This window comes from Durio zibethinus, chromosome 18, assembly GCF_047325235.1.
Source record: "Durio zibethinus cultivar Kanyao isolate XHJ-2024 chromosome 18, ASM4732523v1, whole genome shotgun sequence".
Classification (NCBI taxonomy): Eukaryota; Viridiplantae; Streptophyta; class Magnoliopsida; order Malvales; family Malvaceae; genus Durio; species Durio zibethinus.
This window is the reverse complement of record NC_143179.1, coordinates 20,120,326-20,145,199: the sequence shown is the minus strand read 5'-3', so window position 1 is coordinate 20,145,199 and position 24,874 is coordinate 20,120,326. Positions and strand designations below refer to the sequence as shown.

Below are 24,874 nucleotides of genomic sequence, written 5' to 3'. Positions count from 1 at the left end.
TTAAAAAATCAATTATTACATTATAATCAAATTATAATCATTAATAATCAATTAATAATTATAACAAAACTAGATAGTTAAACTCACATTTAATAAAACTTTAATCTAAAAACTTAAGATTATAAAACTTCTTTTTTACCATTAATCCATGACCTTAGTGGCTAAATTGGTAAATATTTAAGTGAAATTAAAAAAATCATTTAAATTAAAAGTTTTTAAGTATAGGTTGGTCTTTAGAACATGAATATTTTGTCCAATAATTAGGCTCATTATTATGATTAAGACAAACCTATAAGCTTTTAATGATGACAAATGCCAACTAATATAAATGTATACATAAACAAAGAAGAAATTCACTTATATTAAAATTTTAAATTTAAATAATTAAATGTAAGCACTATAAATTTAATTTAGATTCAATGATCCAAAAAAAATGTAGACCAGCACTATAAATTTAATTTAGATTCAATGATCCAAAAAAAATGTAGACCTTTTACACTAATATAAATAATTTTTTATTCATATATATATATATATATATATTCACTCTTGTTAACCCGTATCATCATTTATGAATCATGTGTAACCACATGACTAGATTTATGGGTCGCTAAAGTAGCAATGTATTTATTTTTTATTGATTATTTGTGTCAAAAACTAAAAATTACAAAAAAAAAAGATTTAATTTAATTAATTTGTATAATTATTTTTTTTAAAAAATAATAGTTAATAAATATGAAATTTAAATCTTATTATATTTTATGTATTCATTAAAAAATTAAAAAGAAAAGCCAATGGATTAGGAAAATTATTAGATTAGTGAGATTTGACAATGAAAATAATATAGTTTTCAGCACTTATTTTTTAAAGAATTATGAAAAATAAATTATGTAATTTAACTTCTAAATGCAGCCATAACATTTAGATTAGGTGTTGTACTTTAATTATTTATATTTACAAGTAAATAAAAATAATTTTTTCGTTATTATTTTTACTTTACATAAACCCTTCAAAAAATTTTAAAACTAAAAGATAAATAATAAAGTAGTTAATTTAACCAAATCACCCTTCTAATTAACATTATTATCACTTTTTTATCACCAATATAATTTAATTAGTTAAGATTCATTCTTGTCGACAAAAAAATATTAAATTCAAGTTTTATTAATAGTCATTTGTTAAAATTATTTCAAATATATAATTTATAATTATTTATTTTAATTATCATATATGATACATCTTATCATAATTTATTACCATCTTTTTATCATAATCTATTTTTCTTTTAATGAAAAAATTGTAAAAAATCATATGTACTTCTTTTGTTAATAAAAAATGAAAAACAACTAATCATGCAGTAAAAGACAACATTAATTACTTCAAATATTTAAGAATTACAAATTTCAGATGGATAGAAAGCTGGCAGTTGAGCAGCTCACCAATCTCCCAACTGCTTTTCATAAATGATGCAAGGTGAGGAGATATTTCAAAATGGGGCAACTGAGTGAGAATATGTTGAATTTGTTGCGACACATAACAAATTATAATCTATATTAGTAAGGAGATCATATTTTATTAATTCTCGTAAAAAAAAATTGCAAAGGCTATTTTATTTTACTTTCTCTTCTTTGATTATTGATGTCGGAGACACTGATTTTAAATCTAATGTCATTCTTTTCGTATATAATTAAATGAAAACATTTTCGATGTTAAGATTTTATTTGGTAAAAATTATAAAAATGAGCAAAGATTGAAAATTTTATTAATTTAATAGTTAAAATTTATAATTTATAATTTTATAATTTAATTATTAAATTAATAAATTTCTTATTTTTATTTATTTTTATTTTTTATCGAGCAAAATTTAAAAAATTTCATCAAATATATTTAAATTGATAAAATTTTTTGTTATGAAGATCAAATGTGACCTTTTTAATTATAATTATAGCCTCAATTTTTTTGATAATGATTTTTTTTTCTTTTTTCTTTATTTAAGGTCAAGTCCAATGTGTTTGCTAACTTCTATCGTTATTGACGATTATTTTATTGTCATTGTCTACATATCTCTTCTTCCATTTCTCTTATCCTTTCTCTAATTCCTTCTTCCTTTCTATTTTTGCTTATTGCTAAAGCCAACGCTAAAATGATCATCTTGGTTTCTTTTTTATTGTTTTTTAGTACTTACTTTTATTTGTTTCCTTATAATCATTGTTTATTGTGACATTAAATTCAAATACTTTCACTCAATTGTCCCATTTTGAAATTCCCCCCTCACAATGTAAACTTTAGGTGTCTCTTTTTCTCTCTCTAGGTCTTTGTTCTGTCAGTTTCCTTCCTCCCCGTTCCTCTATATAAATTGCTCTACTTTCTAGCTAGCCTTTATTAACAAATCAGTCCATTCTTCATGGCTTCCTTTTTGACTGCTCTCAGGCGTCTCTACCTTTCCATCTACAACTGGACAATCTTCATCGGCTGGCAAGCATGCTCACCTCAGATCTCTCTTCATTTTTTTTTCTTCAAATTTTGGAATTTCCTTGTTTTCTTTTTCAGGTTTCAGGTTCTGTTTTTGGCGTTGAAAACTTTGAAGGAATCGGATCATGAACATGTCTACAATGCTGTTGAAAAGCCTCTCCTTCTCGCTCAATCCGCTGCCGTTTTGGAGGTACCACTTTGTTTATCTTCACTCAATTTTCTTTCCTGGTGTATTAAATTAATTAATTATCTTTTTCTTTGACTTTAACAGATTCTTCACGGTTTGGTAGGTGAGCGCTCTCTTCTTAACTTATATAATTCTTGAAGTAATTTGATTTCGAAAAGAAATGAATTTTGAAATTTGTTTTTGTTTTTGTTTTTATTAATTTTTGAAGGTCTGGTTCGGTCACCGATATCATCAACTCTTCCACAAATAGGATCAAGATTGTACTTAACTTGGGGGATTTTATGGAGTTTTCCTGAGGTAAAAAAAAAAAAAATTACCATCTTTACCTTTATCTTTGATAATTTTTGGTTAAAATTTAAAATGATGATGGTGATTCGCAGATTCGGACCCACATTCTTGTTACCTCGTTGGTCATCAGTTGGTCCATTACAGAGGTAAAATTAATTGAATTCGGCTTGTCCTGTTTTTCGAATTTGTACTTATAATTAGCAGCTGTATTTGATGTTTTTGTTGGGTTTGAGGTCTTATTGGTAGTATTCAAAGTATAATATTAATATAGAAAGGGCTTTCCCAAATGTATGTAATCTTCTTTTGTTTTCATGGTTTGGGCTGTATTGTTTAGTTAAGTTGATAGCTTGAGACTGCTATTTGTAACTGGAATTGGGAACTTGTTTTCCAAATTCATGATTTTAATTTTGTCAAAACAAGGAATTTATATAGTTTGATTCTTAAGCATTTGGTTTAATGCCAATATTATGTTTAGAACTGAGTATTGATGCTTGTCCTTATTGTTTGATTTTTCTGATTGTGCAATCGTATGCTCAAAAGTATTGTTTCTCTGTACATTAATGATGAAAAACCCTAGTAATATCGTTCTCCAAGAGTTCCACCTGCCAAGGTCATTTTTTTATAGACATTGATATCATACTGATTTTTTTCATCAATTTCCTATAATTGCAGATTATTCGCTATTCTTTCTTTGGCATGAAGGAGGCCTTTGGTTTTGCACCTTCTTGGCATTTGTGGCTTAGGTATATAATATATGTGTTCTATTCTTGTTAACTGGAAACAAAGTGGTTGAATCCTTCATGGTTGTTTTCCTAAAATTCAATTTTTTGATGCAGGTACAGCACCTTTTTGGTTTTGTATCCAACTGGAATCAGCAGTGAAGTTGGTCTGATATATTTTGCTCTGCCATATATCAAGGTAATGTATCACTGATGTGTCACACCAAAAGTCTGCTTATGTGTTGTAGACTTGTACACCATTACTTTCACCCCACTCTATACCAAGATAAATGTTTGATATATTAAGTTGAAATGGAGCTTTCTATTGTTGGTTACCAAATAATGTTTTGTTACTATTCAGGTCTAGTATTACTTTCTAAGAAGACTAGTTTGAATGACCAAGAAGATTTAGTATTTGCCTGTATAGTATAGACACGAGTTACTGGTGTTAGCAACTACGGTTTAATGTGTTTAAATATACCAAATTATCTTTATAGGAATTGAAGCTGTTTAGATGCTGAATTTAACCTCCACATAAATAGGAAAGGTGAAAAGGTTTTGAAGAGCAAAAGATGGATGTTCTGATACAACCAGCTGCTTTATTGCTTAGAACTCATCCAAAATGTTTTACACCCCCACCCCACCCCGTCTTTAGCATTTCATTCCAATAAAAGTGGTAAAAGCATACGCTGTATGTTCATTGAATAAACTGGTGTATCTGCAGGCTTCTAACAAGTATTGCATAAGAATGCCAAACAAGTGGAATTTCTCTTTTGATTACTTCTATGCTGCAATTCTTACCCTTGGAACCTATGTCCCAGGTATGAAATAAACGTTCCTCTTTTGACATTTTCTCAACTTGATTAGTAAGCTTGTTGACAACAATTTGCTGCCACTCACTTAACTAACGGTATAACTTGTTGCAGGTAGTCCTCACATGTATCGTTACATGCTTGGGCAGAGGAAGAGAGCACTCTCCAAATCAAAAAAGGAGTAGATTGTGATCGAGATTCCGAACATTGTGTTCATTATTTATAGGAACCTAGGTGCATGCATCGTTTCATTTTATCATTATTACTTCTGGCTAAAATGTTGCACCCTTTCTCCTTCACTATTACAGCGTAGATGCATATCAAATACCAATTTGTTGGTTAAGTTTGGTGGCCTGATTATCCTTGGACCTCCAGTTTCATAAATTAGTTGTCAACTCTACCACTCCTAAAAAGACTCCTTTCTTGAACAACCTTTGCCAAATCGTTGACATATAATAAATCACAAGTTAGATTGTATGCAAACAAGTCCACAATAGAAGAAAAAATAGTTGACCAAAATGATCAAAATCATCCGAGCAAACATAGAAGAAATTACCAGATACTACAACTTTTAAGAGAAGGAAAGTGAGAAACTGGTGTCAGTTTCCAATTTTGATCTGTCAAAGTTACACGTACTAATTGTCCCTACAATCATCAAAAGGGGCTAACTTTGCATTAATTTCATTAAACCAAGTCAACTATATCGTACGAAACTTTATATTTGCTAGTAAGTTTATCGCCTCAAACCTTCCCACTTAACCAGAAAATGGTAACCTGCAAAAGATCAAGACAAACTGTTTTGAAAAAGAAAAAAACAAAGGATTTGGCCATTGCTTTAACAGTAAATATAGTATTTGTACGTGTAATTATGCCTGTACAATGCTACTTACCCTAGCTTCAAGGATGTATTGGAGCTTTCATGGTCATGTGGAGTAGCATTAGAGGTACAAACGTTGGTCACAGACTCTGATGACTGACCTTCCTCACAAAACACATTCTCTGAATCACCAGCAACTTCTCTTCGGCCATTAGATATCTGCAACACCTTCAGCGATGAATGCTTGTAGCTACTAACAAAGTATAGAAGCATAAAATCGTAGGAAGAAGGAAAACTATACTTCAAGCTTCAATCGTTCATTTTCTTCCATCAATTGCATTCCCTGCATGTTTGAAACAAAAATTGCTGAATGTATAGCTAAAAGTCATTTAAGAGAACATCACCTAGAAAATTACACGATATCATACTTCTAAAACTTTATGAGAAACAACAAGGTTTTCGCCAATATTCATGGCATTTTTCTTCCATAATCAATCCTTTTCTTTCACATCTAACTTTCAATCTCAGCAAGTAGATTACAATGCACTGACCTTTGTTTTAAGGTCATTGATTTCCCGGATAATCCTTTGACCCTGAAAGACATTAAAGATAAGTAGGAATGGCAAACATATTACCTAAAACCTTCAACATGAAAAAGAAAGTTACATAAACCTTTTTCTCAATCACACGGCTCAACCCAGCTTCCAGAAACTTTTCTAACTGCTGTAGTTCTTCAATGTTTAATCCCTCAAGTTCCTCACCCCTCATTTGCCTTTTTTAGTCAAAATAATCATATATATGTACACATAATATGAATAAAACTAATAAGAAACAAAACAAAACAAATGCAAACCTAAGTTGATGACTCTTCTCTGCTACTTCCATACTCAGCATGGAGTGGTTGCTGTTCTCTACAAGCTATAGATTAGGAAAAGGGGGAAAAATCTCTATCACTGATAAAGAAATGTAATAGGATTTTATAGATAATTTAATGGTGAAAATTTTGGATATCGAATTCAAACATATAAATGGTTGTTCATTGAGTAAGAAAAACCAAAACATGCAATTTCTTTCTAGATTTCCTTGAAATAGTTGGGATATAAATTTACAACAAAATCTATACATGCACATATATTTGATCCTGATGGAACAAAATTAATGACCCTCTTATTGTTTACGAGAAGCCAGGATTATTAAATTTAATTTAATAAATTCTTCTATTATTTTGTAGAAAAGGAAAAAAATATATATTGTACTTTTCTTAAGTCAGAAGAAACCAAAAACAATTCCAAATGTTGTTATCCAAAACGTGATTCTTTCATGTGAAGAAGAGGCTCACCAGTGAAACATTTACAGGTACAACTCTATAAAAATCCAATTTTTCATACATATCCCCCAAGTAAGTTTCATGCCAAATGGTTAACTATTGATAAAAAACAAAAAGGGAAGAAAGAAAGGAAAGAGAACAACAAACCTGCAACCCAAGAGATGGCTGTTCCAGCTTCTCGAGGTTCTTTGAGCGCAAATTGTACCTTTCTAATATCTCCTTCATGCTTCAAGTTAAAAACAAAACTATCAGCTCTCTAATGTAAGCTTATAGAATGATTTCATATCAGATCACTTGGTACACTGAGAAACTTTCAGATAACAATTACATATAGTTTGTTTCCAGTGTTTCATTCCATGCTTCAATATAGGAGATTAGGCTGCCATGTAAGGAGGAGAAAGAGACAAGGCATTTCGCTAGAGGAGTCCAATTACATTTATCCTATCCAAGATTTATTAAAGGCAATCATCGACAATGCAGCAGCATTTGGTTTTTGCCCCTCAAGATAAAGACAGAGATGTCCCAAGACAGTTAAAAGCAACAATGATATCACACATACAGGCTATAGTGTTACTATTTTTGGTTTAACAAGACAAGCTACAGCAATCCCATACCAACTCAATCTTTTATGCAGAAAATGCAAGAAAAGTTAACCCAAGGAAGGGTGTACATAATTATAAACAAACTAGACGACAATATCATTCAGAAATAAATAGAATATAACACAAGTCATTATGAACAAATAAAATTACCCATAATTAATCAAATATAAAGAGACCTAAACATGGTTTGAATAACATATATATATATATATTTACGTATAGCCACTCTAAGCAGTCAAAGAAATACAAGCAATGAAATGAAGTTAATTTTCATCTCATAGTGCATCTTCTACTGGAAATATTACCTATTATTTAGGGTTATTTAGCAAATTAAAGCTAGAAATACTTTGGTCTATAATATCTAGTGCATATCTTTACACGCATTATCTATGTCATTAACAGTTAAATCATATAACCTATAATTCTTTGCAACATGAAATTGAATACAGAACAGCAAATCATCCAATAATAACTGCTCAGTAGCATGAGAAGTGTTTAAGGCATTTAGTCAATAGGGTGTAGTAGTCTTTCTCCATGTTAGAAGCTTTCAACAGACAATCAGGGGTAATTCCGATATTTGTGTTGACTTGACATGTCAGGTCGAGCTGACATACTTAGTGCCACATCAGCTCAGCCACATCCTTATTGTCCCCTAATAGTCCCTTATCACTTATCTATAAATACGAATGTCCAGACACCATTAAGGTAAGTCCATTCTACTTCTAATTCTCCTTACTACTCTACTTCCAACCTCACTTATTTTGACTTACGCATTAAAATGCAAACACAAGGAACACTTCCTACCTGTGCCTCTAACTATCTTTCTCTTCTATCTTTCTAGGAATACCCTAAGATCGGAGTTCGGCATAAACATTTGGCACGCTAGGTAGGGGGTTCCTTTTCCACTCACTAGCTTAGCACGAAAAAATGACACCAAGAAAGAGAACCCTAGAGGAAGGAGAGATGGCCATCCCAGCTGGAACAGAAATGCATAATAGCCAACACTCAGAATGACCTGCCCCACCATAAAGAGGCCCGACCACGGAACAATTCTAAGCCTTAACCGATCAAATCCAAGCCCTTAAACAAATGTTGCAAACCACAACCTTACCATAAGTTTCAAAAGTGCTCGACTTAGTCACCTATGGCCAAGGAGCTGCAGTAAGACAACCAAGTTACAAAGAGATGGAAGCCTCCTCAGCCTTTAGAGAAGAGGAGCATAACACCCCAATTTGCCATTACCCCAGCCACAACTTAACACATGCCATAACCCAAAAATCCAAACAAACAAATCCAGAATCCCAACCCAACAAAGACTTGGAAGCTCGGATGTAGGCCATGGAAAAAGAGTTAAAAACAAAGTCAATGGCATTCAAGGATGAGCTTAAGTTCCTGAAGACCTCACCCTTCACCAAAGAAATTGATAGAGCCATGCCTCTAAAAGGATTCAAAATGCCAGCTTTAGAAACCTACGACAATACTTCTAACCCATTCGATCATCTAGAACTTTATACGACTAACATGAGGATGTAAAGTGTAAAGGAGGCTTTGATGTGTAAGGGCCTTACGACCACTCTAAAGGGCACAACTCGATCCTCGTACAATAGCCTGGAATCGAGGTTAATTACAACGTTCAAAAAGCTCAACCACTATTTCCTCTCTCGATTTGTAAGTAGCCGAAGAACGAAGAAGACAACTTTGAGTTTGATGTCAATACACCAAGGTCGCAATGAATCTTTAAAAAGCTATATCATGCGTTTTAACGTGAAAGCTCTGCAAGTTAAAGACCTGAAACCTGTAGTTGCCCTGACCAGTGGATTTAATGATAGAAAGTATCACTTAAAGTCGACTTTGTCACTAGAATCACCTAAAACTCTAGCCGATGTCCTACTTGTAGCGGAAAAATATATAAATGTCGAAGCTACAACGAGAAACAATCAAGGTGAGAGAGGCTTATCCCCCTCCTCGGTAACCGAGATAAGAGAGGCTCATCCCCTTCTTCAATCATAAGAAAGGCAAGGATTTCTACGATCCTCCCCGAAAGGGAGACAACATAGGGCTAAAAGCCCCAATGGAGAAAGGAACTACACTGCACTGAATACCTAATGAGAGAGAATTTTAATGCAAATTGAAATAAATCCCAACCTTAGATGGCCAAAACCACTCAAACAGAACACAAGGAAGGATCCAACTAAAAGATGTGCCTTTCACAAGGACATAGCCCATGATACTGAAGATTGTGTTGGCCTAAATAATGAGATCGAAGCTCTGATAAGGAAAGGTCAATTGAAGAGGTTTGTAGAGCAGCAAAGAAAAGGTAAACCCATTGTAGACAAGACTGAAGAAAGCCTACCTGGGGCGGAGAAGGAAGGCTAAAAGATAGAAGAAAGGAAGTCTGAGAAGATGACCCGAGACAAGAAGAAATCCGAATAGATAACAACAGGTCGATCGCTGAGGTGATTAATGAGATCATTGGAGGCAACTCAACCTCAGCAAAAAGAAAGTTCAATCCAAGCATGATCATGGCCGTAGGCACTTCGACAAAAAGAGAAAAAGAATAGAAAGACAAACTGATCTCATTTAGCCTGGAAGATTTGGAAGGGATCTAGCACCCGTATGATGATGCTATGGTGATCACATCCGTAGTATACAATTATGTAGTCAAGAGAATCTTGTTCGATAATGGGAGCTTGACCAACGTCATGAATTACAGCTCCATGAAGAAAATGGGAATTGGTGAAGATCAATTGCAATCGATCCCCACAACACTAGTGGGATTTGGGAATGAGCAGATATCAATGAAAGGAACCATCAAGCTACTGATCTCTTTGGGAACAGAATTGAGGACTATCACCTTCATCATAGAATTTATGGTTATGGACATCCCATCAGTTTACAACATGGGCCAACCTAGCCAATCTATTATGCCGCTCATAGGCTTAACTCCCCATCTGAAAGTGAAATTTCCAACACCCAAAGGAGTCAAAGATGTTAAGGGAGACAAAACCACGGCATGACAGTGTTATGTCACAATAATGAAAAAAAAGACTAGAAAGCAAACTGGTAGTTTGGTCGAGACCAAAAGCACTGAAAAAGGGCAAATAGCAAAAATCGACAAAGAGCAGGAAGCCACGAACAAGAGCATACAACGTAAGATTGACTTGACGGAAACGTGCTCTTAAATTGCTCTGAGCTCTCAAGTTCAAACGGAAAGACATCTTTTGTTCCATTTTTTGAATTTAAGTAACTCTGAAAATGACCGAGCTCTCAAGCCAGTACAAACAATCACATGTCAGTTGGACTGAACTAATATGCCGACCAAAATATAGCTTGAAATGAAAAATACATACCAATTTCATCATAAATATATTCAACAAGTTACCAATAACATACTAATCATCACGTTAGGATTTGCTTTCACAGGATTTGTTTTCGCAGGAAATGGTCTCGACCTAAATGAACAAAAAGAAATAATTGACTAAACACTGGATTTGGACAAAAACCAACCTAAACTGATAGAAGATCTCATGGCTATACCAGTCTAGGATTACATCCCTGAAATATATATGCAAATTGGAACTAAACTTCAACACAAGGTTTAGTTAATCCAACTTCTAAGAGATAATGCTAACCTGTTCGCTTGGACACCATCTGATATACCGGAATTGATACCGAGGTGATGGTCTACAAGCTACACACTAATCCTGAGGTAAAACCAGTTCGACAAAAGAAGAGAACCTTTGCCCCAGAAAGAGAAAAGGTTGTCGAGGAATAAGTCGACAAATTACTACAAGCAGGCTTTATCAAGGAGGCTTATTACCCTAAATGGATAGCCAACATGCTCATGGTCAAAAAGCACGACAAAAAATGGAAGATGTGCATTGACTTTACCGACCTGAACAAAGCATGCACAAAAGACAACTTTTCTCTCCTTAGCATAGATCGGCTAGTGGATGATAGTGCCAAGCACGATCTCCTTAGCTTTATAGATGTCTATTCTAGTTACAACCAAATCAAAATGTTAAAGGACGACGAGGAAAAAATGGCTTTTATTATCGAGAAAGGCCTTTACTGTTACAAAGTGATGCCCTTCGGATTGAAAAACGAAAGGGGACCTACCAAAGGTTGGTAAACAAGGTGTTTAAAAATCAGATCAGCCGTAACATGGAAGTATATATGGATGACACCATAATCAAAAGCAAAAGCTTGACCAAACACTTGGAAAACTCAAAGAGACTTTTAACACCCTAAGAAAGTATAATATGAGGCTTAACCTAAGCAAATGTGTTTTCAAGGTCACGTAAGGTAAGTTCCTCGGTTACATGATTGATAAGAAGGGGATAAAGACGAACCTAAAAAAAGTTTAGGCAATCCTAAACATGAAGGCACCAACCTCGATAAAAGAAATATAAAGACTAATTGGAAGAATAGCCACCTTAAGCCAATTCACGTGCAGGTCAGCATAACGATCTTTGCCATTCTTCAAAATTTTCAAAAATATTTCTAGCTTTGGGTGGACCCTTCAGTGTCAAAAAACTTTTGAAGAGATCAAAAAGTTCTTATCCTCTCCTTCTATCCTGTTTAAGCCAAGACCCGACGAAATCTTGTACTTATACATGGCCACCACGGACCAAGCCATTAGCTTGGTCTTGGTTCGAGAAAGTGAGGGAAAGCAAAGACTGCTCTATTTTGTGAGTAAAGTATTGATAGGGCAGAAATTAACTACAACAATATAGAAAAATTAGCTTATGCAATTGTCACTTTGGCCAAAAAACTCAAGCCCTATTTCCAAGCTCATGACATCTACGTATTGACCGATCAACCACTAAAACAAGTCTTACAGAAGTTAGAAATGTCAGGGAGGTTAATCAAATGGGCAGTAGAGCTCAACGAGTTCGACCGGCACATACTACCCAGGTTGACCTTAAAATCTCATATGCTAGCGGACTTTGTTGTAAAGCTCACCTCAGTACACATTGAAAGACAACCCAAGAAAAAGGAGGAAACCCTGGACAAGGAATGTTGGTAGCTTTTTGTTGATGGATCGGCCACGAACCACAGTGGATGAGCCAACCTCATTCTAATTAACTTGGAAGGATTGCAATATCCATGCGCCTTGAGATTTAAGTTTAAAGCATCTAACAAAGAAGGAGGAATATGAGGCATTAATGGTTGGTTTAAGATTGGCAACCGAGCTGAATGTTCAATATATAACTGTGTATATTAACTCTCAGTTAGTGGTTGGCCAAATCAATGGAGAGTTTAGCGCTTGGGAAGAAAGAATTCGAAAATATCTAGATAAAAGGCTAGCCTTGGTGCTCTAAGGGCATTTAGTGGTCAAAAAGGTATAATGGTCTTCTCTATGTTAGAAGCCTTCAACAGACAGCCAAGGGTAATTCCGACATTTGTGCTGACCTAACATGTCAGGTCGGTCTGACATACTCAATGCCATATCAACTCGGCCGCGTCCTTATTGTCCTCTAATGGTCTCCTATTACTTATCTATAAATACGAATGTCCAGGCACTGTTAAGGCAAGTCCATTCTACTCCTAATTCTCCTTACTACTCTCTTTCTGATTTTGCTCATTTTGACTTACGCATTGGAATGCAAATGCAAGAAACACTCTTTGCCTTTGTCTCTAACCATCTTTCTCTTCTGTCTTTCCAAGAATACCCTGAGATCGGAACTCGGCACAAACAAAAAGAATAAAAGGAACAATATATAAAAGAAAAAAAGCTATAATCAACTAACTTCCATACATACAAAAAATCCTCAAAAAAGCCAACACTCCCAAGTATGTTAAAACAATGACACCGCTGTAGTTCCATCCCAAAAAACTTCACAGTTCTAGTCAAGAAAGATATTTTAAACAATGTTTTTCTTTTTCCTTGAGGAAGGGAGTGGGAGGCAAAAAAGGAGGAAGAAAACTAGAACTACATTAAGAAGCAATACAAAACCTACCCCTACTCCACCACTAAGAAATGCGAAGTTAAATTGTTAAATTACATCATTGTACCCAACCATATAGGTGGTCACGCACTTGACAAGAAAATTTAACAAAACAATGACCAAATTAATTCGCTATAGCTTTATGCATGATCACAAGTAGAATATGAACGCAACATGACAATGAATGAAAATATTTAACTTTTATTGGGGATTCAAAAATAGTATAACCACCCAAATTAAACAATTAAAACAAACAAAAGGCAAGAAATTTGACATTCCAAAAATTAACAAAAGTAAACTTTAAACCATAATTGGACATTGCCATAGAAACAAATTATAAGTTCTCCATGCTATACAAAATACCGATGCAATAAACAAACATGCATATCAATGCTATCATTTTAGCTATATACATAGGGTCATATCCAAGATAGCTTCATAAATCAACCATAAACTTATTTAATTTTATTTCCACGTAACCAATAACCTTCAGTTAGGTGAGATTAATGAGATTCAACTTCCTATTGCCAAATTGACAATTTACAAAACCAGTATGGTTCATTTGCTCATTAAGGTGGGAGCTCGTCTTGATATTGCTGTCATGATCATCTTCTTCGTTTTATGATTAGGTCAGCTTTCTTTTGGTTTAATACCTCAAATATAAGAGTTGAAACAAACAATGAAACCTTAACTTATTTTTATCTTTTAAACATATAAAGGCTCTACCATTTTACAAAAGGTTGTCATCTGTCAATTACTTTTTGCTGATTTTATTCGGTTTATCCTTCTTTCCATCACATTGTTCCCTTCTTGACAAAATCTTGAGCAATGCAGTGAAAATTGACGATTTTTGTTTGCCAAACCCTTTTAGCTTTCTGATTTTCTAAATGCTTGAACATGATCAATCATCTCAATTCCTAACAACAGTTTCCAACATTTTCTCTCTTATACTTAGCAGGCATTACATTTCGATCATGTATAAGTCAAGTTCCCCATCAAATTTTGAGTAGAAATAATGTAACATCTTGCCACAAAAAAACAAAGTTTTCAATGCTGTTTCCTACATTAAAAAATGTGAATTCCTAGAAGTAATGATAATTGAAATATGCATGCATGCATGTTAGGATAAGCCAAAAGCATACTTGCGCTAAAAGGCTGACATCTAATCATCCATTAACTTAGGTTCAATATGATTCCCAAACAAAGCAATCGTCTATTTTGACTAAGATAAAGTTTTTTAGATGAAATTCGTGAAGTTCCTTATTAAAAACGATTAAATAAAAATTAAAATTGAAAATCAAAAGCGATAGATTAAAAGATCTCGTTATATAAATTGTGTAATATTTTAAAAAATTTTAATATATATTTTTAGATAGATATTTTTAGTAAAAATACTGATAAAATTTTTACTATTACATATGTATCGATTAAATTTAAATTATAAATAATATTTTTAATATTTTTTTTATATATTATTGATCTTCACATTAAACTTAAAATCTATTAGTTTGAATTTTTTTTATTAAATTATTTTTAAAAAAGAAACTTCATTAATTTCACTTAAAAAACTTCATATAAATTTTGTTCCTATCAAAACTAGTTCAATTACGGTCATGGTTCTACTTGGACCACAAAGGGTGAGAGAGGCGGCATGAAATGGATTAAAAAAAAGGGTAAGCTAAAGTCTATAATTCATATACCAAAAAGCTGTTCAAAGGTTCGGTTTACAATAATCTACGATATTCCACAGTACTAGGGAATTCCCATCATAAACCCATAATGACATCCCAAATTGAACTTATTTAAGTAGTGTTTCCCACTTCATAGTTTCTGAATGTTGGTTCTTCCAACTAAGAGCTATTAGCAGATATCATAACCACAAGTAAGAGTGCGTCTGTGTATGTATATATATATGGTTAACTTAGATGAACGCCTTTTCTTTTAAAACATACTAGACTATTATTGTCAAATTAATACAGTATAAGGGGGTTCCAACAATAATTTCAGGTGAAAAAATGTGTTTCAGTCCTTGAAAGATCATTTGTTTAAATGAGAGCCAGAGAAAGTAATCCTACAGTTTCAGAAATGAGAAAAAGATTAAAAGAATGAAAAGATTTAATAGAAACAAACAATCAACCTATGCGTTATATATACACACACACGCTAACTACTTATCAACATAAGACCAAGGGGTAAAGTAAACCATACAGACGATAAAGAAACAAAACAAAGTCCCGACCTGACATCATTAGTCTCTACACCAGCAGCAACATAAATTCAAGCTTATCTTTTTCCCGTACAGTAACATATATATATATATATATATATATATATATATAGATCCACATAAAATGAAAAAAAAAATACTAGATCAATTCCTCATCGATTTCTCAGAGTTCAATTTAGAATTCCAAGACAAACAACAAAATATCTAAGCTACACATTAATTAAATACTTCTCTTCCATATCCTAATATTCAAAAACCCTTTTCATTCTTCCATCAACCTTTCAGGTTTTTATTTTTAAAACCCAAAAATACAGAAGAAAGAACAAACCTCATCCTCTCAAAGATCTTAACAAAGCATACAGGCATAAAAAAGGAAAAGGTCATCGTTTTTCTCAAAGTCCAAAACTTTGTCCTTTTTTCTCACTCAAAAGACTATAATTTTGCAACTACAACACGATTTTTGTACATGAAGAAGTAAAAACAAGTGTTTACAAGGAGAGAAATAAAGAGAAGGAAGGTACCTTGAGCTAGCATACTCAAAGAGCTTGCCAGTAGATGAGAAAATAATAAGAGCAACATCTGCATCACAAAGAACAGAGAGCTCCTCAGCTTTCTTAAACAACCCTCTTCTCCTTTTGGAAAAAGTCACCTGCCTAGCTGTAGCGTTATCAATTTTCTTGATCTGAATCTTCTCTCTTGCCATTCTTTTTTACTTCTTCTTCTTGTTCTTCTTTTTAGGGTACTTCTCCAATCAACTTCTATTTAGGGAAAACGCAACGTGTATTCAATTAAAACTGGAAACCCCAACAACAAAACAACAAAGAGAAGTTTCTATAAATAGAATTAGTTAAAACTTAAAAAGAAAAAGGAAATATAAGAAGGGGCCAAGTCTGGGGTTGAAAATGGCGGCATATTGCCAAATTTAGTCTTAAGTAGTAAGAGACAAAACCCTAATAAAAGAAAGAGAAGAAATGAAATGAAAAAGACCCAATTTGAGATCCAAAACACTGATGCCAAAAACAGAAAATATAACCCAAATTATATTTTGAAGGTGGTAAAAGGAACGTGAGAGAAGAAGAAGAGGAAAAAAATAATGATTGGTTAGAAAGGGCTATTTATTTCATATTTATTACCAGCTGCTTCGGTGGGGCTTTGGGTGTTGGGTTCGGTGCCAGAGAGCTTGGTTGGGTATTTTTGTTTCGGGGCATGTGAAAATGTCATCAATCAATGGCTGAGACACGGAGAAAAGAGAGAGAAGAATTTGGCTTTGGGGTTTGGGCTGCGCAAAGAAAGAAAGAAACTATGAAAAGGACAAGACTTTTGCATTCGACAGGGAAAAAGATTCCTCTTTTTACACTTCATTTGTCTAACTGAAAATAGTTTTAAAAAAAAAATTATTATTTTTTAAAAATTTTGATATTTTTATTATTTGATTGATTTGTAATGTTTGAATTTTTTTTTAAAATTAATATTTCCATTAAAGTAATATTCTTCATATAATTATTTAAATAATATTTTTACACTCATTTGTAATAATAGTAATAATATAATAATAAATACATAAATATAAAATTAATAATTAAAAAATCCAACACAATAAAATCTTTATGATAATATCCTAAAAACTTAGAATCTAATAAAATAATTTATATATTATTTTTACAAAAAAAAGAATCACAAAAGTTACAAACTATGACGATAATAATATAATTGTAGGATTTTATTTGAATAAAATAGTCTTTAAGTGTATAAAATAGTTAATATTGTTCTTAGACATACTAGATCTATAATAACCATAATTAATTTACACGAGGAAGTGATTTCCATTCAAATAATATTAACATAATTATGAAAATATTTAAAAAATTTATTATAAAAATATTAAAATTATTAAGTATTTTAATAACTAATATTTAACATTAAATCATTATTTATATTAATATTTTAAAATATTTAAAATAGCATTACCTTGAAATATTATTTCTATTAATATAATATTATTATTTATTATTTAAATATTTAAAAAAATTACTATTAAAATGTTATATTTTATATTGACAATATTTATTATTAAATTATAGCATATGTATTATTTATTTATATTTATTATTAAAATAGTAATTTAAAGATATTTTTGAATAAAATATAAAAACAATATATTTTAAATTAAAAATATTAAAAATAATTAAAAATAGTCATATTATGAAAATAATGTTATTATGTTAGACAATATTTATTATTAAATTAACTATATAGTACTATTTATTATTGAAATATTACAAATGTTTATGTTTAATAATATACAAAATGCAAATATTTAAAATTAAAATATTAGAAAACTTTCAATATTAATATTAACATTTTAATATTTAATTTTTTTAATTAAAATAAAATAAAATCACTTTTCATCAACATAATATTATTTTAGGTCATATTAAATTAAATCCAAGCTTAAACATTCATATCCAATGTTCTACTTGAATAAAAACTATAACAATATTTAAAATTAAAATATTGAAAGATTTTTAATATTAATATTTTAATTAAATTTAAATAAAATATTTTATTAATAAAATAATATTTCGTGTTAAGTCAAATTGAGTTTAAGCTTAAAAAATATGTTTAAGGTCCAATTTAAGTTGAATTACACTCACAAGCTTAGTAAATGGTCATACTCATAAATAGGTTTTTTTTTTTTTTTTGAAAATTATCTCCTTTTTTTCAAAAGGGAAAGATAATTTTTAAAAAAAATCACTTTTTCAATGACTAATAAATCATTTTTCATTAATTAAATAATTTTTTACCGAATAAATATAAAAAAATATAAATTTCATTTTCTAAAAAATAAATAGAATCAAAGTGAAGCATGGCCTTTTCTTTCCCCTTATCTCATCATTTTAGCTTTAATAATAAAACTACTGTCAATGGAACTAGAAATGAATTTGGAATATTAAGTTTGAAAAGTGGACCACAGCTTATATTTTATGAAATTACGAGGCTCTATTTATAAATTGAGTTTGTTTTTAATATAGGTACACTAAAAATTTTTTAATTTTATGAATAGTAATGAGAGATTGTCACATATTTTATTTAGTTTTTTACAATACTTTATATGTCACCTTATTTAATATTGATAGTGGAGTTTAAAAATTTCACTATTAGTATAATTTTTGATGTGTCAAATGGATTGGACAATTTATGGTACAACCTAATTTGACACGATCTATTGTTATAGTCACAGATTATGTCAGGCACAATTTATATGCTTGTAGATTACTAGGTTAGAGGTTTTAGACCTATTGAATCGGTATGGCATGACCCATCAAAGTGTTTAATGTGAGCATGTGACACATGGGTTAACACCTCATGGATCACAAGCATTAATGTGCCATGCCATGTAAGGTCATAATTGCTATAAATGAACTTAATTCGTTGATATTTGAGCTATATTTCATGTTAATCTTATCATACGATAAAACTTTTTTACTTTCTTGGTAATTTATATTAACAATTTATAAAAATTAAATTATATCCTTAAATTTACTTATAAAATATTGGGTTAACTTCATAAATATATCATGTGATTAAGGTTGAAATGAAAGTATCCCTCAAGGTTTAAAATGTAACACTTAATTACCCTATGATTTGTTTTATTATTATTTTTACCTAAAATCATTACTTTTTTCTTTTTTTATTTTTTCCTTCTTCTTTGTCTAAATTCATATACTTTCTCTAAAAACTCATACTCTTTCTCTAGAACCAAATCAATTTTCTCTCTAAACTCAGACCAAACCACAAACAATAACCTTCAAACCATCAGAATCTTCACACCACCACCACCATTGCAAGTTCACATCACCACCAGACTTCATCTTTAACTCATTCAATATCTTTCAAAACTTGGCATACCTTCATCGTCGCAATTGCTGTCAGCTGCCACTAATTGCCACTGTCAATCATCCATCAATTCTAGTGTCTGTTCGAAAGTTATTTTTAAAAACGATTTGATCTCCTTAGTTTTCAGCCAAATAGATTTTTAAATTTCTAATTATGTCTGCTTATGAAGTTGTTTGTCTAAACAGAATATGTTTGTTTTGGTTGCTAGGTAGTTTTAGGCTTTCGTTACAAGATGAATATGGATTTCGTGGCTAGGTGGGGTTTGGAAATTGGGTCTGTGTTTTGGTTGGATGATGGTGGTGATTAAGTGTTGGATGTGAAGGTTTGGTAGAGATATATGCTATTCATTTCTATGTAGTTCAGGCTAAATTGATGGTGGCATTAAGCAATTGGGGTAATAGTTGTAGGTGATTAAGGTAGAAAGTATGAATTTATTAAGGTAGAAAGTATGAATTTTTAGAGAGATATAATGGTTTTCTTGAGAAAAAATATGAATATTTAGAGTGATAGAGTATAAAATCAATTAAGTCTGGTGGTGATGTGAACTTATAATGGTGGTGGTGTAAAGGTTTTAGTGATTTGAATGTTGCTATTTGTGGATTCATTTGGGTTTAAAGTGAGAACTGATTTGATTTTAGAGAAAGAAAATGAATTTTTAGAGAAAAAGTATGAATTCATATGAAAAAAAGACAAATTAAAAAGAAACGAAAAAAGTAATGGATTTGGATAAAACAACAATATAATAAATTATAGTATAGCCAAATGTCACATTTTAAACCTCAGGGGACACTTTTATTTCAGTCCAAACCACATGATATATTTTTGAAATTAATTTAAATTACTAGTAAATAAAATTATAATTCTTTTTTTCATTTTGATTTATCAATTTCCAAAGCAAATAAAACTCTAAAATATATATTACTTAAAATTGATTATGGAAAAACTTAGAATAAAATAAAATGGGTGATATAAGCGATTTGATTTGAAACAAAAAATAATATCATATCATGTACATGACCTATAAAAATTTTGGATCATGTATCACATCATGCTATATTTTTAACTTTTACTAGTCGTACAAGCATGACATATTAAATAATAATATTATATCGACATATTTATTGACACATGAATTAATTTTAAGGTAAATTTTATAAATATACCATGTGGTTAAAACCAATATGAAAGTGTTTCCTGATATTAAAAACGTGATACTTAATACCCTATGATTTGTTATATTATTTTTTTACCCAAATTTGTTACGTTTTTCGTTTCTTTTTAATTTTTTAATTTTTTTTTATTTGAATTCATACTCTCTCTTTAAAAATTCATTATATCTTTCAAAATTAAACCAATTCTATTTTTAAACCCAAATCAATCTACAAACAGTAACTTTCAAATCACCAAAACCTTCACACCACTACAACCATTACAAGTTCACATCATCACTAGACTTCATCCTTAACTCATTTTCTCTCTCTTAAAAATCATACTTTTCTGCCTTAATCACCCATAACCATTACCTCAGTTGCTCAACACCACCACAATTTTGGCTGAAAACTATACAGAAATCAATAACACATATCTCTACCAAGCCTCTACATCCAACACCTAATCATCACCATCGTCCAACTAAAACACAAACCTAATTTCCAAACCCACCCAGTCATGAAATCCACATTCATCTAGTAACTAAAGCCTAAAACTGCCTAATAACCAAAGCAAACATATTCTATTTAGGCAAACAACTTTATAAGCAAACACAATTAGAAATTTAAAAACCCATTCAGCTGAAAACTGAAGAGATTAAATCATTTTTAGAAATAACTTTTAGGTGGACATTAGAACTGATGGACGATTGATAGTGACGATTGGTAATTGCCTGATAGTAGTTGCGACGATGGAGGTATGCTAAGTTCTAAAAAGGCATTGAATAAATTAAGGATAAAGTCTGATAGTGATGTGAATTTATAATGGTGGTGGTGGTGTGGAGATTCTGGTAGTTTGAAAGTTGTTTATGGATTGGTCTGAGTTTAGAGAAAGAACTGATTTGATTTTAGAAAGAAAGAGTATGAATTTTTAGAAAGAGAGCATGAATTTAGATGAAGAAGAAAAAAAAAAAACGAAAAAAGTAACGATTTTGGGTAAAAAATATAATAAAACAAATCATAGGGTAGTTAAGTGTCATATTTTAAATCTCATGAGGCATTTTCATTTTAGCCTTAATTACAGAGTATATTTGTAAAGTTAACCCATAATTTTTTATGGGATTCTCCAACTATGACAATGCCTTAACAAATGTATGGATTTTTGGTCATATCATTCTTAAAAAGAGAATTTATTTTTTTAAAACCAAAATTCAATTTTATTAAAAATAAAAAAAATGATAAAATTAGTGACAAAGCTAATATTAATAAAAAGTCGTAACATAGTTCTATTACAAGTGGACAAAACTTTAAAAATTATAACTAACTTACATAATCACCTAAAAATGAACATAAAAACTCAAAATTCAAAAATTTTGGGCAAATAAATTGATCAAACATATAATCCTACGTTTGCAAAAAAACCAACTCAACAAACATAAAAGGTGAAATTGTTACATTTGTCCATCCCATTACATCAGTTGTAGCCCAATTACTCAAGATTTAATCAGATCATATAAGTATATAGGAGATTAAATCCTTTTATTCATTTAAATATTAATGAGATAATATCATTTAATTTATTAACAATTTATTGACTTAATGAGAAATAATGTAATATGATTCTCTATAATAATGGAAGTCATTTACTCATTGTTTTTATTTGATTCTCTAACATGATCAATTAATGTGATCTTACAATAAAAAAATCTTAGGAAAAAGATTCATCCAAAGAGGAACAACATTTTTTAAATTAAATTAAATTTAAAGTTATTGAATTTTTTAAAAATAATTACATAAATTAATTAAATAAAATTTGAATGGCATTATTATTATAATTTTTCATAATCTTAAATTTTTAAATGATGTTACAAACACTATGTTGGTTGATTTTTATTTTAAATAAGATATTAGTTAATTAGGATAAAAAAAACAAATGAGATAATAATGTAGAAAAAGTTATTTACATTATTCTTATTATCTATAAGATGATGATTTGGTTTATTTTTTTATAAAATCCATGAAAAAAAAATGGCATAAAACGTAAGAAAACAGAAGAAAAGAAAAACAAAAATATATTGACCAAAACACCCTCATATACTTGTTGCTCAAGCATAAAAATTACGTCCCTGCTGCTTCCCAGTCGCTAACCGCCGTCGCAATGGGTGCAAATTACAAGGAAATCACCGAAACACCCTCATATCCTAGCTTAGTACCCAATGTCTACATTTGGTATTTCAAAATTTCACGTACTTCACTTCGATTCCCATTTATTTACCCACAAGAAACAATCCTTTATATATAACCAAAACGCTCCCTTGCTCGTCGATAAGAATCCTACACGAATTAGTCGGACTTGGCTAAACCCACTGCCGGCCGACGGTTCTACGTTCCAACGACGCCTTTCCTAACGCAAGCCCTCCGTTCTCTTAAAGACTTCAGCCACCATGACTGAAAACTTCTCTTTTACTCAAAAAGATGCTATCTGCGGTTTCAATCGACCGCAAGACCGTGACCAAACCGTCCAAAAAAAGATTGCAAACGACCGAAGTCAGGAAACCCATTTTTTTAACATGAGATGCAATGGCAATGGGTTTAAAACAAATGATTTGAAGCAAGAAAAAAGTGGAGAATTTGAGCCAAAAAAAGTTCATTTACAGAGTGAAAATGAAAAGGGCACATTTTGGACTGTTTGTCCATACTGTTTTTACATGTACGAGTATGAAAAGAAGTATGAAGAGTGCTGCTTGCTTTGTCAGAACTGTAGAAAAGGATTTCATGGATTGGCTGTAGCTGCACCGCCGGAACGTTTCTTGGTGAACGGGAAAGATGGAGAGTATTATTCTGGATATGGGTTTTTTCCATTAGGTTATTCTGGGAATGGTTTGTTTAGTGACAAGAAAGAGCTAGCTGGGGGAGATATTGGGAAAAGGCATGATGTTGTGGAGATTTCTGATGATAGTGATGATGAGAAGAAGGAAATGGATGTGAAAAATGAGGCTGGTAAAGTGAAAGCAGAAGGTTTGAGCAATGGTGAAGGAAGGGGTGTAATGAAGAAAGTAAAATCCGTGCCGAGGAATACAAAGAAAATGATGGGGAGAGGGGTAAAGCGGACGATTGAGAAGGTGAGGGTTGTGGAAGTGAATGTGGAGTTTGAGAATGGATTTGCAGATATTGATTGTGGAAGTGATGGAGGAATAAGGTTTGGAAGTGGAAGTGATCAGAATGGTGGTTGTAACGAGGATGACTTAGAGTTCTTTGAGGGAGATGATGATATATATGTTGGTTTAAGGGATAGTTGTTGATGGAAGTCAATGGGGAGAGTATAGTTTTTTGGGTGCTGGTAAAAGGATTCCTGTCTGTGCTTTTATATGGTTTTAACAGCAAACAGTTAAACAGGAAAAATTTTATGTATAGGGTGCTGAGAATGTGTTTTCTAACTCATACTTGAAAATAAATTACATTATTTAGGCTATGGTTCTTGAATCTTGAGAATTCTTTTTATTTCATGGTTGTTATTTCATGGTCCTAGTAATGGAAACTGTATTTTGGTTCTTGATTATGTGCTTTGATCTCATGTTTAACTATTTGTCCTTGAAGGAACTGCTATTCTCTTTTTGCCTGACTTGTATGTTAGAAGGGTCAGGATTGCCAATTATAGTGTCAACCTCTGTTTCTTGAACCAATTTGGTAGGATTTAGTTGACATTTGTCTTTACCCATCAAGCAGTTTAGCTTGAATGAGAATTCAAGCCGAATTTTTCTGATAATATTTCTTAAGTGCTGCAAGACCTGTGTTCAAATAAGTTTTGCTTTTGATGGAGATCGAGTATGGAAAGTGCCTATTTGAAAAATAAGTTAATTCCATGTGATTAAAATGTCTATTTGTGAAATAGAATGAATTTGTGCATACTTATGGTTATGGTGGTGTCCATGCTTGTCTCTCAGACAGTTTTTGACCAGCTTTAGCCACTGATTTCGGGGTCCATTTTCAAAAAGGAAAAAATTGAATAGGGTGAAGGTTTATGGAAACTCAACATGAATCTTCTTTTCTATCAGGAGAAGAGTGATGAAACCGGAGGACTCCAGGCGAATGGAAATGAAGTCTTCTAATCTAATACATTATTCTCAGATTTCATGTTTCTCATGAGATGTTCTCATTGGCTTTATTGGTCTTCTAGCTTCATTCATACTTCCCATTTCTTTTGTTATTAAATTTTCAGAAAGTCCAGTTTAGATTCAGTCATCCCTGTTAGTAGTGATATTGCACTGATAGAGTTTGATTTTCCTAGGTGGCGATATTAGCAATTTGTCATGTTAAGCTGGTTTTCTTATGCATTTATCTTATGATCTTTGAATCTATTCACAAGTCTTTGATTGTAGTTGAACTTGCTAATTCTGTCATGCTTGTGAGAAAGGTGAAGGAAAATT

At 31.5% G+C, this 24,874-nt stretch overlaps 3 protein-coding genes across 5 annotated transcripts; 2 read left to right on the top strand and 1 right to left on the bottom strand.

The window, feature by feature from the left end:
- Nucleotides 1–2,287: 2,287 nt before the first annotated feature.
- Nucleotides 2,288–4,821, top strand: PAS2 (Protein-tyrosine phosphatase-like, PTPLA). Its single transcript, XM_022895393.2, has 9 exons — nt 2,288–2,475; nt 2,551–2,662; nt 2,744–2,762; nt 2,868–2,956; nt 3,040–3,093; nt 3,620–3,690; nt 3,784–3,865; nt 4,391–4,487; nt 4,593–4,821. The coding sequence occupies exons 1-9, from the start codon at nt 2,405–2,407 to the stop codon at nt 4,661–4,663; spliced, it is 666 nt and encodes a 221-aa protein (XP_022751128.1). The 5' UTR covers nt 2,288–2,404; the 3' UTR covers nt 4,664–4,821.
- Nucleotides 4,822–4,972: 151 nt separating this feature from the next.
- On the bottom strand, nt 4,973–16,707 carry LOC111299884 (MADS-box protein SVP-like). 3 transcript variants are annotated; one of them, XM_089747841.1, is made up of 9 exons: nt 16,536–16,707; nt 15,924–16,196; nt 6,770–6,848; nt 6,149–6,213; nt 5,968–6,067; nt 5,847–5,888; nt 5,597–5,638; nt 5,369–5,514; nt 4,973–5,252 (listed from the first exon to the last, which is right to left on the bottom strand). In XM_089747841.1, exons 2-9 carry the CDS (start codon nt 16,103–16,105, stop codon nt 5,234–5,236), a joined length of 675 nt encoding a protein of 224 aa, XP_089603967.1. In that variant the 5' UTR covers nt 16,106–16,196; nt 16,536–16,707; the 3' UTR covers nt 4,973–5,233. The 3 variants fall into 3 exon arrangements, with proteins under 3 accessions (XP_089603967.1, XP_089603966.1, XP_022751127.2); XM_089747840.1 differs by having other exon boundaries at nt 15,924–16,160; XM_022895392.2 differs by lacking the exons at nt 5,968–6,067; nt 6,149–6,213; nt 16,536–16,707 and having other exon boundaries at nt 15,924–16,520.
- Nucleotides 16,708–22,767: 6,060 nt separating this feature from the next.
- On the top strand, nt 22,768–23,944 carry LOC111301029 (uncharacterized). The gene has a single exon (XM_022896551.2). The coding sequence runs from the start codon at nt 22,892–22,894 to the stop codon at nt 23,747–23,749; it is 858 nt and encodes a 285-aa protein (XP_022752286.2). The 5' UTR covers nt 22,768–22,891; the 3' UTR covers nt 23,750–23,944.
- Nucleotides 23,945–24,874: the final 930 nt, after the last annotated feature.